The sequence below is a fragment of the Seriola aureovittata genome, chromosome 7 (genome assembly GCF_021018895.1).
Source record: "Seriola aureovittata isolate HTS-2021-v1 ecotype China chromosome 7, ASM2101889v1, whole genome shotgun sequence".
Lineage (NCBI taxonomy): Eukaryota > Metazoa > Chordata > Actinopteri > Carangiformes > Carangidae > Seriola > Seriola aureovittata.
This window is the reverse complement of record NC_079370.1, coordinates 12,742,785-12,758,089: the sequence shown is the minus strand read 5'-3', so window position 1 is coordinate 12,758,089 and position 15,305 is coordinate 12,742,785. Positions and strand designations below refer to the sequence as shown.

Here is a 15,305-nt window from a genome sequence, read left to right as displayed (position 1 = left end):
AGGGCAGAGAGTTTTTGTGGGCCAGAGGATGTCACATGACCAACAGCAGTGTGGCCACTAAACCAGAATAACATCCCAGCCCCGTGCTGGTCCTGATGGCTTGTCTCAAACACAGATTTATTACCTTCACAAAGCTCTGTACATGATTTAATGCGAAGTTGTTGATGCAACTTAGGGGCAATTAAGGAGCGTTTTGTTTGATGCAACTTTCTGCTAATGCGAAATCATTGTCACGTACAAATGAGACTGCAGAGGTAAAAGATTAAAAACAATGGTTTTACTCCCTCTGCAATTGGCCGCATCTGATTTTCTGATTATCCACGACCTTGAAACTAAAACATATTGTGGTCTCAGATGGATTAATTCAACGTTAAGGGATTGCGATGCCACTTTTTCTACATGATGGTGGATTTAGTTTTAGTTGGATTGGATGTTTAGTGTTTGTTTTTGTGTGAATTTATGTCAAAGACACACACCTTAAATATGTCACACTGATATAAAAAGTTGGCAGCTTGAGGTGATACGCTTTGATATCACACATAGAGACGCTTGTTCACACACACACAAACCGAAGCAGGTGCACACATAGACATACAAATAGACACACGTACACAGTGGGAATCCTAAAGCCAGCTTTTATCTTTGAGAAGTGATTTGCTTTCAGATTACTCAAGATGCTCCGAGCTGCCCTCCCCCTCATTTTTCTCTCTTTCTTTTCTCCCATTATCCCTTCATCTCGGAGAACGTGCTTTTCTTTGGTAGCGTAAAACTCTCCAACCGCCTCCTTTTTTTTTTTTTTTTTTTTTTTCTGTCTGCTTCGTTCTGGCTCTCACTGCTTTTTTACTCAATTTGCATTCACGCCTCCCTGGTGGAACCAAACTCATCCCTCACTCATGTTCTTTCTCTCTCGCTTTCCATATCTCCCTCTCTCTCTTTTTTGCATTCACTATAAATATAGTTCCCTTGAAGCATTTTACGCTTTTTTCTGCCACTAATACCACAAGAAGTAAATCTCTTCTGCAGGCTAGTAAATGATGTAATGAGAGGAGAAGAGAGGAGAGGAGAGGAAAAAGATGTCGAACAATTAATCTTGCGTTCATGTTGCTCTGAAAGAAAGGGAGGAGAGAAATGGAGAGCAGGGAGAAAAAGACAAATTCAGGAAGGATTTGAAGAGCGCAGTAAGAAATGATGGAGAGAGGGAGACATTGGGAACAGTGTTTCGATCTTCATTTAATAATTGAATAATAATCTCCCTAGAGACATGACCTAGAACTGGCAAAGAGGTAGAGCGGAAGCATCAGGCTGGGGATGACACACTGCTGCCCCCTTGTGATTTTATGGTGTCACCACTAGAACATCTGAGAATGTGTGTGTGTGTGTCTGTCTGTTTGTGTGTGCGCGTGCACATGCTCATCGGTGTGTGTATGATTTACAACTGCAACCTGTCTCTGTCACACAGATATGGGCCCGTGTCTGTGATGGGGAGAAAAAGAGGGCTTTTGGATGTCAGGAAAGAATCTATTTCACTTTGTCACACAAACTACACACACGTCTACACACACATACACACGCTCACATAGAATCAGACCTTATCTTCCTGTCAAGCCGAGTCTTTTTTAGGGTTGACGCTGATATATGAGCTTTGGGCGGCGGCGGCGGCGGGGGGGGGGGGGACGACGACGTGGCCATGACGTTGACGGCTGACGTGAGCGCAACGTTGCTCTCAGGTTGATGTACGAGCACTGGGGTTAGGGGACAACGCTACGCTGACACCAGGAGAAGGAGCTGTGGCCCTGGGGCCTCGAGTCCATACTGAAGAGCCAGCTCCGCATTCTCTGCATGCAGCAGCCCTGCAGCCTCAGATACACACACACACACACACACACACACACACACACACACACACTCACCTGCTTTAGTGTTATTAATAACTGGATAACTCTCAAACAAAGATCTGTTTGACCCCTGGGTGAACATTCAAGCAGCAAGCATCTGAAACACAACATACCTTACAACAACGTGAGATGTTAAGCTCTCTCTGCAGTGATGTATGTGACAGGGAGTGTTGCGTTAATGCCAGAAATGTGTGTGTGTCTAAAAATGGTGTGTGTGTAATTGGAATTAGTGCCAGTTAACAGCAAAAATGCAAAATGTGGAACTTTATGGAAACTATGGCGAAACAAAAATGCAGCTAAATTGTGTGTGTGTGTGTGTTTGTAGTGTGTGTGTGTGTGTGTGTTTGTAGTGCGTGTGTGCTAATGGAGAAAACACGACTGTGTGAGTTTATTGAAATAATAGCGTTTAGTGAAAAGCATTGTGTACATTTTGTGTGCAGTACTAACAACACCGTTTATTGTCACATTTCTGAATATAAAAGTGGTGCATTTCCTGATTTTGTACATTATCCTGTGTTTTGTTGCGTGTTCCTGTTAAAGACGAGAATGGTGTGGATATGCAGTAATGTTTAATGTCAACATGAAACCCTTTGATTAAGGGTACAGAGGAAGTCATTGTTCAAATGTATACTGATATAATCTCTGTGTGTTTCCAGTCTGCGCAGGGAAGGCTACACAATGCAGGTGAACGTCAACGACTACCTGGACATCTACTGCCCTCATTACAATGACAGCCAGCGCATGGTTGGCACCGGAGAGCAGTACGTCCTCTACATGGTCAGTTACCGTGGTTACAGGAACTGTGACCCCCAGCTGGGCTTCAAGAGGTGGGAGTGTAACCGGCCTCACGCCCCCCACGCACCCATCAAGTTCTCCGAGAAGTTCCAGCGCTACAGCGCCTTCTCGCTGGGCTACGAGTTCCACGTTGGACAGGAGTACTACTACATCTGTGAGTGGAATCAAACCGATATCATGTCAATACATATCAATATTGTGTGCTAGTGGACTGTATGTCCCCACAATATAAATGGAAAAGGAGGATAAACTATTCTTATTCCTGCAGGAGGAGGTCAATGAGACTAGAGCTATGATCTGACAAACACTCCTGTAGATTAAATGTTCATTTTCTTTATTGTTAAATGGATTTGATGAATCCTCTGTTCAGATTAGTCAAAGTTTGTCCTCAGGTAATTTCTGCATAACAAATTGCTGCTTCACATCTAATCATATCACCCTGCAGTCAGGTGGGCTCATCCATTTTGTTGATTGCTAATCAAATTAACTCTCAACACCTTGTGCTAATATGACACTGTATAAATAATGAACTTTTAGCTAGTCATAAAACAATTTGAAAACAAATATCTCAGGCTAAAGATAAATGTCTCATGCATTAAATGGCTGCATAATGAGCGCTGTACTCATTTAACCTACATTACTTTCTGGGAGACGTCTCTAGAAAGTTGTTTTGCACCAAAAACAGAAAGCTGCACCGTGGTTTACTACAAAGACATGCTTCGGTTTAGTTCTCTCCTGGCCTTAAAAAAAACTTGTTTTTTCACTTATGTTCATACAGCCAGAGAAATATGCTCCTCAAATGATTATATATAAGAGCTCGACTTCTAAGTCGGCCCGACTGATACATCAGTCTGTATTAGCTCATTGCGCATATTTCGGTGTTTGTGTATCTGCTGGCTGATAACTACCAAAAATAATTGGAATACAGAAATGCCAAACTAGGTCTGAGGTCATTTAGAAAGAGTGTGACAATTACATAATAACTCTGACGAGCTGATTTTCCAACTGTAAAATGTCCTGCTCAGTGAGGGATGCATATCAAGAGTGTTTTTTTATATTATCTGTTTATGTTATGGAACATTACTATATACACAATATATCAGATTTTTAAACACCATATAAATACCAGCATAAAACGTTTGTCTTTCTTACAAAACAGCTGTTCAAGACAACCAGTTGTTGTTCACACCACTGTACAAACCTTTGTGTTGCGTTAAGATCAGATCTGAACATTTTTAACCCATTGCTTTTACAACCAACATTAAACTATCCACAGCATTTGGTGAATTGCAGTTAAGCAGTTGCAGTTAGTTGTGTCCAACTCTGAATACAAGCACTATGAGCACATGAATTCAGGCTAGCACCATGTTGATCAGTTTTGCACTTTATGTTTCACAGCCACGCCCACCCATCACCACGGCCGCAGCTGTCTGAGACTACGAGTGTACGTCTGCTGCTCCACGGGTAAGTCTGTCACTTTGTGTGTGTGTGTGTGTGTGTGTGTGTGTGTGTGTGTGTGTGGTGTGTGACCTGTAATGCAATGCTTGGACCCGTTTGCAGACTGTACTTGCACCCATCTGGCCTCTTTACCTGTTCTCCAGGCACCAGGCTCCTCCGAAAGCCACTCACACACACTTCTAACTCACACACACACACACACACACACACACACACACACACACACACACACACACACACACACACACACCGGCTGCATACAGATGCATATACAGTCTAAATACAGTCTAAAGGAGGCAGAGCTATTAATACTCCTGCTGAGTTTCCCCTGCAGCATTTTCACTCACAGCACAGAACCCCGCTTTGCTCCCCTTTTCTTTCCTTCTCTCTCTCTCTCTCTTTCTGTTCCTCCCGTCGTTCTCTTCCTCTCTATCCTTCTATAGCAGCAGAAAGGAGCAGCTTCAGCTTTGAAGGCCCTCATCCCTCCACCTCCTTCCTCTCCTCTACTCCCTCTTTCCTCCCCTTCCACCCCTCCTCCCTCGCTCCCTGTCAGAATCCATTTATTGCTGTGTGCGGTCAGTGGGTGGCTATGTATATATAGTGTTAACCTCTCTCACTCGCGCTCCTGCCGTCCTTCAATCTCTCGACCCTCTCTCACGTGCACGCACGCACGCGAGAGAGCACACACGCACACACACACACACACACACACACACACACACACACACTCACACTCACAATCACACTCACACTCACACACATTCACACACATGTACACACAGACTTTGATCCCTGGCCTGTCCGGTCCTTTTAACTTCCACAGCCCTGTAGTATTAACCTCTCCTCCCTCTTTCACCCCCCACCCCCCCGACTCCATTGCTCTCCATCCCTTTTCACACACTGCCTTCTTCAGTTTGATCTTCCTGCCCTCACCTTCCTCCTCTCACTCTTTCTCTCCCTCAATCCCTCTGTCTCACTTGCTTACTCATTTTCTCTCTCTTTGTCAGGGCTGCTGGTTGATGTTATGGCTTGTCAGCCTGTCTGCTCTGGGGGATTTTTCTTTTTTTTTTTTTAACCCCTACACCCTTGCCTTTGCCACTCTTGTGCGCGTTTCTCTCAAGATGTCAAGTTGGATGTAATTAAAATCCTTTGGGTTGGAGAAATGGTTTAACCCCTGCTCCCTCACTCTCCCTCTCCTTCTTTTTCCCGTCTCATTCGATTTCTCCTCTCTCACTCTTTCCCTCCTTCAGCCTCGGACGTGGACGATGAGCCAGAGCCTACAGAGCCAGACTACACACTTAGACCAGGCCTAAAAATTGACGATATCGGTGAGTCGTACACACAATCGCTTAAACTTATACACACATAACGTTGAGTAAGTGTGGAGCACATATATCCGGCCCGTCTGGGTTCCCAAAAAACAGACCCAGACTTGTTTGTCATTCAGATCACTTTAGTCTCAAATCATGAAATTATGAGTCACACTTCTTAAGCTTCGACACTGAAATTACAGGGTAATTATTCTATTGTATTTTTTTTTTTTTTTTTTGACAATCCCACAAAAAACTTTCCAACTTCCCCTCCCTGTCTGTAAAACTTTTAAAAGTGGTCCTAAATACTGTATATAGTTTAATTTTTTAAAGCATGATGCATTTGTTTTCAGCAGTGGATTAATAGACATTCGATGCACTAGTATTTACAGCTACAGGAGGGCGTATGTGGGATTGACTCAAATTAACCTGCAGTGCCCATGTTCATTGTAATGAAAATGTCTCCCAGTGGATGTGGGACATTAATATTTTCTGCATTTATAGAGAACAGCTTAATAAGTGACACACATGGTGATAAAATTGGTCTTTTTGCCTTTCATTATTCATTCATTCATTATAATGGTAGCCTAACATATTAATTAGGAATGGTAATTTCTGCATTATTAATGGATTAACTCTACAGAAAATAAAATTTAGATTAGAAATATTTGGAACTTAAACTATAAACTTTGTTATATAAAGAGCATTGTTGTTTACTGTCTTGGCTTTGTCCGATGATCTTTATTTTTGGTGCAAGTTTCTGCAGAGCATCCTGTCAGGCTGCATCCAGCCCCAACTATCTCCACCAATCATATAGTCGGGACAACCTGTATCTATCCTGACAGGCAAAACTCAGGCAGCAAAAAGTCCCCAAACAATTCTGTTCCGCTCTGTTGGCACATTTTAGTAATTCTTACATTCTTACATTTTCACAACTTAACGTTTCTAGATTAGAGAGATTTTGGTGAGTCATTGTAATTGTGACGGTGAAATTTAAAAAATGCAGGGGGACAAAAACTGGATTTAGACAAGTAAGGGAGGTTGTGTCTCTCACTCCATGAGTTCCCAGACAAAATAACTCCCTTGTAGAATATCATCTGTTCTTTAAATATTGACAGCAGATTGATCAATAACGTGTGATGGCAGAGTGACCGGTTAATCGGCCATACAGCATCAAAAGAAGCCAACCAAACTGAAAATGTGCTGTTTTAAAAAGAAACCTCCAGCACAGTTAACTTCACAGCACCAGCTGGCTTGGCAAGCTGCTGATCCTGCTAAACAACTACATGCATATTCATTTCACACTCGCTGTTTTCACCCGGATAAGCAAAGAACACAGAGTTTCATGGTGATTTACCAAAAAATAACTCAAAATTCATTCAGAAAAGGGAAGGTCTGTTCGGATTTCCTGTAGTTCTGTAGTTCTTGATCTTGGCAAGTGCTCACCGTTTGTCCTTATGTTGCTCTCGTCAGGATTACACGACTGGTGCGTTCATGGGAATCACGGGAATCTTGCTAAATCTGTTACGGCTGGAACTGTGTTTGGCAGCAATTCAAGGGAGAAGCTGAGCAGTAAATCAAAAAGTGACAGACTTTAGGATAATATCTCAGATGATCATGTGGTTGCTTCTCGTTGTTATGGCAACAACAATGCAGTAGCACAATGGCAACATGTATAGCGAGCTTGGCCCAGCTAGACGCCACCCATTACACAAACAGACACACGGGTATCAATCATCATCCTGTCTAGTTTTCACGCTCTTTTCCAAGGTAGCCTGTAAAACGTGCTGCTGTGTTGTTGTTCATATGTGTGCACGTGCACGCCTGAATGCGTGTGCTTATGGGATAAATCAGTCTGTACTCGTAACTGTCATAAGAAAACTCATCGCTGGCTGCCGCGAATGGCTGCAGGTCATATGAGTTTGTTGAGATACCTCTCCCTTACTTTTTTTTTTTCCTCACTTCATCATGCTTTCATCTCGTTTCTCTCTCACTCCATCTCCTTTCTCCATGCCCTCCTCATCCTCCCGCCCTTTAATTCCCATCCTCCATTTTTCCTCCCAGAGCACAAGTAGGAATGCAGTGGAGGGGAAAGCCACTAAAACTCAGTTTATTCACCTTTTGATGTGTGAAATTGAGTTTTTTTGAGTTTCCCTCTTTTAACGTCTTTTTTTTTCAAAATGATATTAATTTTAGGGTTTCATTCCATGTATTAATGCTATCGAAGTGATGTAAACAATATAAAAAAAGAAATAATTTCATTTCAAAATTATATTGTGTCTGTTTGTTCATGGTTTTTTAACCTTATGGTAACAGATTTAAGTTAATTCACCAGTACTTTTGTTTGCCACTATATGATTGAGCGATTCATTCTCATCACGTATCCTCACCACTTACTCCCTCCCTCCTCTCCAGCACATACTTGTAAACACACAGTAAATTTAAAAGATGCTTCGCCCAGTAACATAAAAGATCCACTTGAAAAAGACGGACAAATCACATGCAGTACACAACTGTTTACAAGGTACAGCACATACAAGAATATAAAGAAAAGCAAAAGATTATTTTTGCAGAAGAATAATTGTATTCAATGTACTTGAACAGATAAGGAAAATGGAGTACATGACAATACTGTTAATATTTAGTGAATGGCTGACACAATAGCAGAGCACAAATTACCTCAGCTCCTATGGGTCATTTTCACCTGTAGTGCTGTGTTGCCAATTAAATTAATTGGATAACCCAAGTGGTGCAAGAGGAAGTGAGGAAATCAGCAGGGAGCTGTGAAATGAACTAAAAACAAAGAAGCAGTACAGTTTCCTATTCCCCTCCCTCGTTCTCAGTCCTCCTGACTGCCGATTAGACTCATCACATCATAGTTTTAATTACTGTTATTCAAAGTTCACATCAGCACATTCACACAAACACAAGGCGACACGCACTAACTGCTCCCTTCCAATCCGTCTGATTGTCGTGCCTGAAAATGTTTAACTAAGCTGAATGTTGCAGGATCATTGTAAACCACCCGTCTCTCTCTCTCACTCACTCACTCGCTCTCTCTCCCCTTCACTGCTCACAGTTTATTTCCTGGACACTGCCCCTTTCAATCAGTGTCTACAGCTCAACAGTGGTTCCCTCCTGAATACGGCCTCTAGTATTAGATTTCATTTAGATCTCATTTACAACACAGATGGAATGGTGCTAGCAGCTCCCCGTGCAGCCATGTGATTACTGATGGCTTTCAGTGGGAGGATACTCATTTACCAACCCTGTTGGCTCAGGTTACAGCATCTGACGATCAGGTCCGGCCATTAGTGGAGAAATCAGAAGCTTTTTCTTTAATGGGGTTTATTGTAGCAATTACCACTCCTTTAAGCGATAGTGTGTTTGGTGTGCTTTGCCAGCAACATCAGGTTGGATGTCAGTGGCAGAACATACACACACACAAGCTGTTAAGAACTCTGTCATCTCAGTTATTATCACACTTGGAGAAACATCTGTTGAATTTTTTAATTCAATCAGTTCAAAAGATGCCAAATAAAGGCTTGTGAATCACACTGGATACGCTGATAAATATATACTTAATACACTATACTCCGATTCCATACATCCTACAGTGTATATGTTCAGCATGTGTTCTGTCAGTGGTAATTGCCTTTTATATTTTTATTTTTTGTACTGTTCACAGATAAATCTATCAAATCAGTTGTTTTCCTCATGCTTATTAGGGATATAACCAAACATCACATGGCACCATATTTCATGATAGAATTTGCCTGATTTGGATTATGGAGCGAAAAGAATGGATCATAGAATCAACCTCACCTTATCAATTATACCCTCCAAATAGTACTTCTGTTTCAGTTTGTTTATTTATAGTGGCTCTGCCCGAGGCTATAACTAAAATTACACTATGAACTGTCTCAGCTGATGTTTGAAAAGGTGGAGACTTTCCCAGAAATGAAGTTAGAAATATTCCATCAGTTTATATTTAGTTGCCCTTGGTTGGGAAACCAATGCTTCTCTAACCAAGTTTAGACAATTGCTCTTGATCTTACGATGACTCTCCACTGTTTTTATATGTGAAACTCAATTTACCAGCGACAAACAGAAGTACTCAGCCTACCACTTCCCTGGAATTACCTTTTAATGAGACGTTGTAGTCGGGGAACACCACAAGTTATTACTTCAAAGAAGATGAACACATAGTTGGATCAACACTAATCTGCCAGAGTGGTCAACAACAATAAAAGATAATTATTTTCATAAAGTGTTTATTATGGGACTTTTGTATTGAATTGTATTGAATTGAACAGTGTACAAGGGGTTTCTGTTTTTTAGGTCATTATATGACATCATATTCTTACATTTTAGCTCAGGCAGAAGCCACTGAAGTTGATGGCTACTGACAAACATACACACTCATGTTGACACACACAAGTACACCGCGTACAGACAGACCACAATCAAGGACTGAAAGGAGTCTCTTTGTTCTTGTCAACATGACATTCAGATTCCTTGACGCCTCCAGGTGTCTGAACTTCCTCATTATCAGGCAGATGCCTGCTTTTCTGCCCCAAAATGTGGCGTGCATTCACACACACATAGCTACACGTACACACAGCTTCCTCGTGCAACCTGATGTTTGGCTCAGAACATATCAGGGTCACGATGTACGTCACGCACACTCTCGCACAAACATTGCACCAAGAAATGCACGCTAATGATTATGTGTTTATCTGTGACAGTTAGTGAGAGATGGGGGGTACGTGTGGGTGTGTAGGTGTGTAATGAGGCGATTAGTATAGCCGGACTTTAGAACCAGTTGTGCCAGATTCTCTGCAGTCTGCTGTTTGTGTCTTCAAGACCACATTCCTCTGTCTGTCAGCGGCAAAGTAACACAGTGTCCTGACCCCCCAGCCGCATGCTCAGTTACAGAGCGGTCAAAGCATTTAACCTGAGCTCCACTGCTGCATAGACCTCATTAGATTGGCCAGCGGAGCATACCAGAGGAGGCCATCTCTAAAACCAGGTGTCAGCCAGTCATTACTCTGCTGTCTGACCCACAGAGCAGCTGGAAATATTCTGGAACTAGATCTGGTGCCGGGTGGAAACACTGACAACATCCCCACTTCACTTCCATCCCAATCGGACCGTAAACACAGGAGTTACTAATCAGCATCAGCGTGACTTTTGTACAGACAGAAAATTGTGCTACTGTCTGTTCTCCAGTCTCATTAATCATGTGACTACAGAGGGTGCGTCTCGCCACATGTGTGTCTCAGAAGTGTAGGCATGTAGCGAACTGTCTGCTGACTTGTTTTTGTTCTTCGACTAGACATCGGTGTTCGGTGCGTAACCCCGCGACGAAAAACCACAAACTATTTTTAGGACACCACCAGGTGCAAATACAGATAGATTAGCTGCATTATATACAGTATGTCTGTATGTAAAAGTAGTGTGTCTGATTGGGAATGTGTCACTGTATAAGAACAATGAGAGCTTTCTAATAACAGCTGCAGTCTGCTGGGGCACTGTTGTGTTGTCTTTGTAGCACACTAACCACATTTCAGTGGGAGTGAGACAGTGCGTGCTGCCTTTTGTTCAGTCAGGCTGCTTCATTGAAACACATTTGGTCATGTTTTAGTTACGGCCGTGCTGTGTAACAAGATTACAGCACATTTAGAAGCTCAGAAGAACTTATCTTTTAAATTTTCCTTTCAAGGTTTGCAAGTGTTGAGAAATTCTCTGCTAGCATTGTCATAAATGAAAATAAAGACATCACTCTCCCTCTTTGTTTTCCTCTCTTCCTCTCTGTCTCTGTATTTACAGATGAATTTAACCCTTTCGTTCCCAAGCTGGAGAAGAGCGTCAGCGGAAGCAGCCCATCCAGGGATCGCCTTCTCCTCACCGTGACAATGCTCCTTCTGGCCGTTCACTTCATCTCCTAGCAACGGCCATCCCATCAGCGTCACCATGCCAACTAGCCTTGGGAGGGTGTACAGTATCAGGGGGTGGGAGAGAAGTGGGGGAGTCAGGAGAGGAGAGGAGAGGAAAGGAGAGTTAAGATACCACAAATAGAGCAGAAGGCAAGAGGAGCAAGACTTTGAAATGAGAGTTTTCAAGCATCTGTGTGTGTGTGTGTGTCTGTGTGTGTGTGTGTGTGTGTGTGTGTGTGTGTGTGTGTGTGTGTCTGTGTCTGTGTCTGTGTGTGTGTCTGTGTGTGTGTGTGTGTGTGTGTGTGTGTGTGTGTGTTTGAGGGAGTGTGCTTTTGGTGGAGTTTAAAGACCTTCAGGCGCTTCGTGACACAGACTGAACTGTATATTGCATTAAAGTCAGCCTGTGCACACAGATGCAGGTGTGGTAGACTTGTGTGCGAGTGTGCATTTGTGTATGTCTATGTTTTTGTGTGTGTGTGTCTGAACAGGCCATAGGTTGAGCTTGTTGAATCACGCACACCACACAAAGCATTTATACAACATGAGATGGGCGGGGCTGAAATCATAATAAAAAGAAGAAAAAGCATCAAATCCAACCACCCAATTGAAAACCATTTGAAGACTTTCCCCTGGATCTGATTGGCTAAAACACTTCCTTAGGGCTAGTTGCCATAGTTTCTTGCAACAAGACTTAAAATGAACTCAGATGAACTGAATCAAATAGATCTCAGCAGAATTGAACTGAAATTGCCTTTTTTTTGTTGATGTTATTGTTGATGTTATCTTGATGCTGGGAACTTGTCCCAGTCCATAGAGGAAAAAAAAGGACCCAGCTGATGAACTGTGCTGGTCCTGTGTAGAAGACTGGTCAAAGTAGCTGATAGTTCATACACAAACACACCCCGGGACTCCAGATACCAGTGTTTTAGTTGCCATCTCCACTCTGCTGTGTCATCCTGTGTTCACCATCAGTCTCTACAGAAGGCACCAGAACTGGATGGGGTCAGGGGGAAAATACAGAGCATTTAAACGATGAATCATCCACTTAAAAATCATTTTGGCGGGAGGGACGTAGATGTGCCATTGACACAGAAACTGCAAGGGTTTATTGATGTTATAAGTTGCTTTGTTACTTTTCTGTCCCCGTCTTTGAAGTACTCGGTTAGTCCTCTGTCATCTCCGAGGTTAACTAAAGCACACGGTGGCTACGGAGCAGCCATGGATACACTCAGCAATACTGCCCTCCTCTCAACCGACTGCAAGCTGTTTGGAGGAGAGGAACAGGAGTGAGGAGGAGGGACGAAGGAGGAAGGACAGTCACTCACACAACCACCTAAGGACAGGTCAAGTCCCGGCCAATAAGAATTTCTCCACTGGTCCATGTTGGTGTAGCAGCCTGCTCTACCAATCTCATCTCTGTAAACTCATTTGTCAGATGCAACATGTAAACAGTTTTCTGTTACCGTGTGAGTCTGTGTGCGAGAGAGAAAAACATATGCCTGAGTGTGCCATGTGTGAGTGTTTGATAGCGAGTGAGAATATTTTAAATGGTACTAACAGCCTGAAAATACATCCACATACTGTACATCTTATAAGTATGAAAATGCAAAATAAAAAAAAAAATCAAAACACAACTAAAGCAACAAGTAATACATACAAACCAAGTGCTTTGGTGGGGAGGTACGGCAATTCAAAATTCAAACAACTGTACCAGTCGGTTGCTTCAGAATAGCGTTTCCATAGCAACTAGCACCTTATTCACCATGGTTACCCTACCCTGCCAACAATGGACTCTAGTAGGGCATGGCTTACCATAGTAGCTGATAACAATGATGAAGGTGATGATGATTATATTGATAATGAGTAATGAAGATGATGATGATGGACTGCAAGCTGACCAACCAGGTCACACAGCGGCGTATGAGACGTTCAAATACCTGTGTAAATGTCAAAACAGACAAAGAATGGAACTCCAATGTTTTGAAATCTGCCGAGATGAAATGTGATGTAAGCATTTTTACAAACTTGAAGCTTAGCTTTTTTTTTTGTTTGTTTTTTTTTCCATTTTTTTAATTATTTTTTTGAGATTGTTGTGGTGTATAATTGGTTATCTTGAGGGGGAAGACGGGGGTTTAAAAAGTTGGAGAATTGGGTGGGTTGAGCCATAAGTAAACCTGGGCTGCACTCTCTGAATCTCTTAGCTAAGTGATTATTCAAATTTACAGTTGAATTATCTTATAGAGTATAACTTTTGGAAATTTTTGTTTTCTTGAAGGGACTCATTAGGAGTATTACTCAGCCTGTGAAAACGTGTAACAGGTCCTCTGTGGCTCTGGAGCTTTTTAAAGTCTGAGAAAATAACCCTGATGATGCTACGAGGCTTAGCTCGGACAAAGTTACAAACGAGGACTATACAGTTAGAAAAATATGGGCATTTACCACGCAGGGATGGACCAACAGTGGATGTCATCAAGTTGTATCATGGGAAATGTAGGTTTCAGAGTTTTTGGAGCTAGGAAACCCTACTGGAGACTCAAAGTCAGGATATGTTGGTCTCTGCTTTACCAGTTTTGATCTATTTTTTCACCTGTTTCTTGTGAGTCCCCCAGTTTTATGGCAGTGCAATAGTAAATTGCTGGGAAACCCTTTAAAACAAAGCTATATCTATAACAGAATATATTTACAGGATATATATGTGTGGTCCAGGCTGTGACCAGTTCAACCAAAGGGTGGTTATTCCCTCAGAAATTTGTATTTGAACACTTTTTAGAACAGATCGAATGATCTTCTAAGTCACACACAAAAGAATGAGATATATTTTGTGTGGTACGGCCGAACTGCACTACACATTTTAAATTCATAGAAATGTATTAGCTCCAACAAGAGCATCTTTCTGTGGAAACAAACAGGATAATGTGGCTTTGGAGCATCAATGAGTAGATTTAAGAGACTGTAATAATGTGTGTGAACCAGTCCAGGTGTATGTATGGCTCTTGGTGGGAGGGTGAGGTAGGAGAGGTTCGGGTTCTGGTGTTGAGGGAGAGGGTTGAAGAGCTGTGCAAGAGGGTAAATCACTCTTCAAGAAGTTGCACTTAAGAACTTAGACACGAGAGCAAGACAGTGTGTGTGTGTGTGTGTCTGAACGAATGTGTGTGTTTGTCAGGGAGAGTAAGTATCAGAGCTCATTTCTGTTAATTACATCATGGCTGTGTGCAGGAGCTTTAGCATGAGATGCTGTCCGTCTTTGTGTGTACTGGTGTCAGTGTGTGCACATGTGTGTGCGTGAAGGAACAAATGGGGGAGCGAGCAACAGTCTCTTTGCTTCTGCTCTTTCATTGTGTGTGTGTGTGTGTGTGTATGTGTGTGCAAGAGAGTGTGACTGATTGTTGTCTGGCAAAACAACAAAAGCATTTAATAGTGTTGGAAAACAACAATTTACAATCATGTTTACCTTCGACTGGAATGACTTTAAATGAACTTGAAAATAAACTGTAAACTGAACAAACCATAACAGAGGTTATAACAATGATCATGATAACAAAATAATAAGCTTACAAATCTTACTTTTAACAAGATGTGTGTTCGGCTCTTTATTTGCCTCCCTTTTCCAATCCCCCCCACCACCCCCGCCCCCGCCCACCCCATCACCTTCCCTACTCTGTCTTTGAGGATCTGAAAAAAAAGGCAATAAGCATGGAGCTAATCCAAGACAACAGATGGAGGGGTTGCAGGAAAAGGTTTTACCTGGTATATTCAGTTCTCTGTAGATAATGTTGTTTGGGAGCTCACAGATGTGATTTTCCATATCAAAGTTGGTGTGGCGACGCTCTCCCTCAGCAGTAATACCTTTACACGCTCCGATTAGGAGAGATAAGCACTTCAATCACCAGCCCAACATTTGAATGACA

The 15,305-nt window shown here is 42.3% G+C and overlaps 1 protein-coding gene across 1 annotated transcript in view; it reads left to right on the top strand.

Annotated features, from left to right (window-relative positions):
• The window catches only part of efna3b (ephrin-A3b), a 56,984-nt gene extending 42,020 nt beyond the window's left edge, over positions 1-14,964 (top strand). The window contains exons 3-6 of the mRNA XM_056381812.1: positions 2,552-2,844; positions 4,089-4,154; positions 5,399-5,476; positions 11,291-14,964. Coding sequence (XP_056237787.1) covers positions 2,552-2,844; positions 4,089-4,154; positions 5,399-5,476; positions 11,291-11,409 — 556 coding nt within the window. The 3' untranslated portion in view covers positions 11,410-14,964. The remainder of the gene's footprint in view (positions 1-2,551; positions 2,845-4,088; positions 4,155-5,398; positions 5,477-11,290) is intronic.
• The last annotated feature ends 341 nt before the right edge of the window (positions 14,965-15,305 follow it).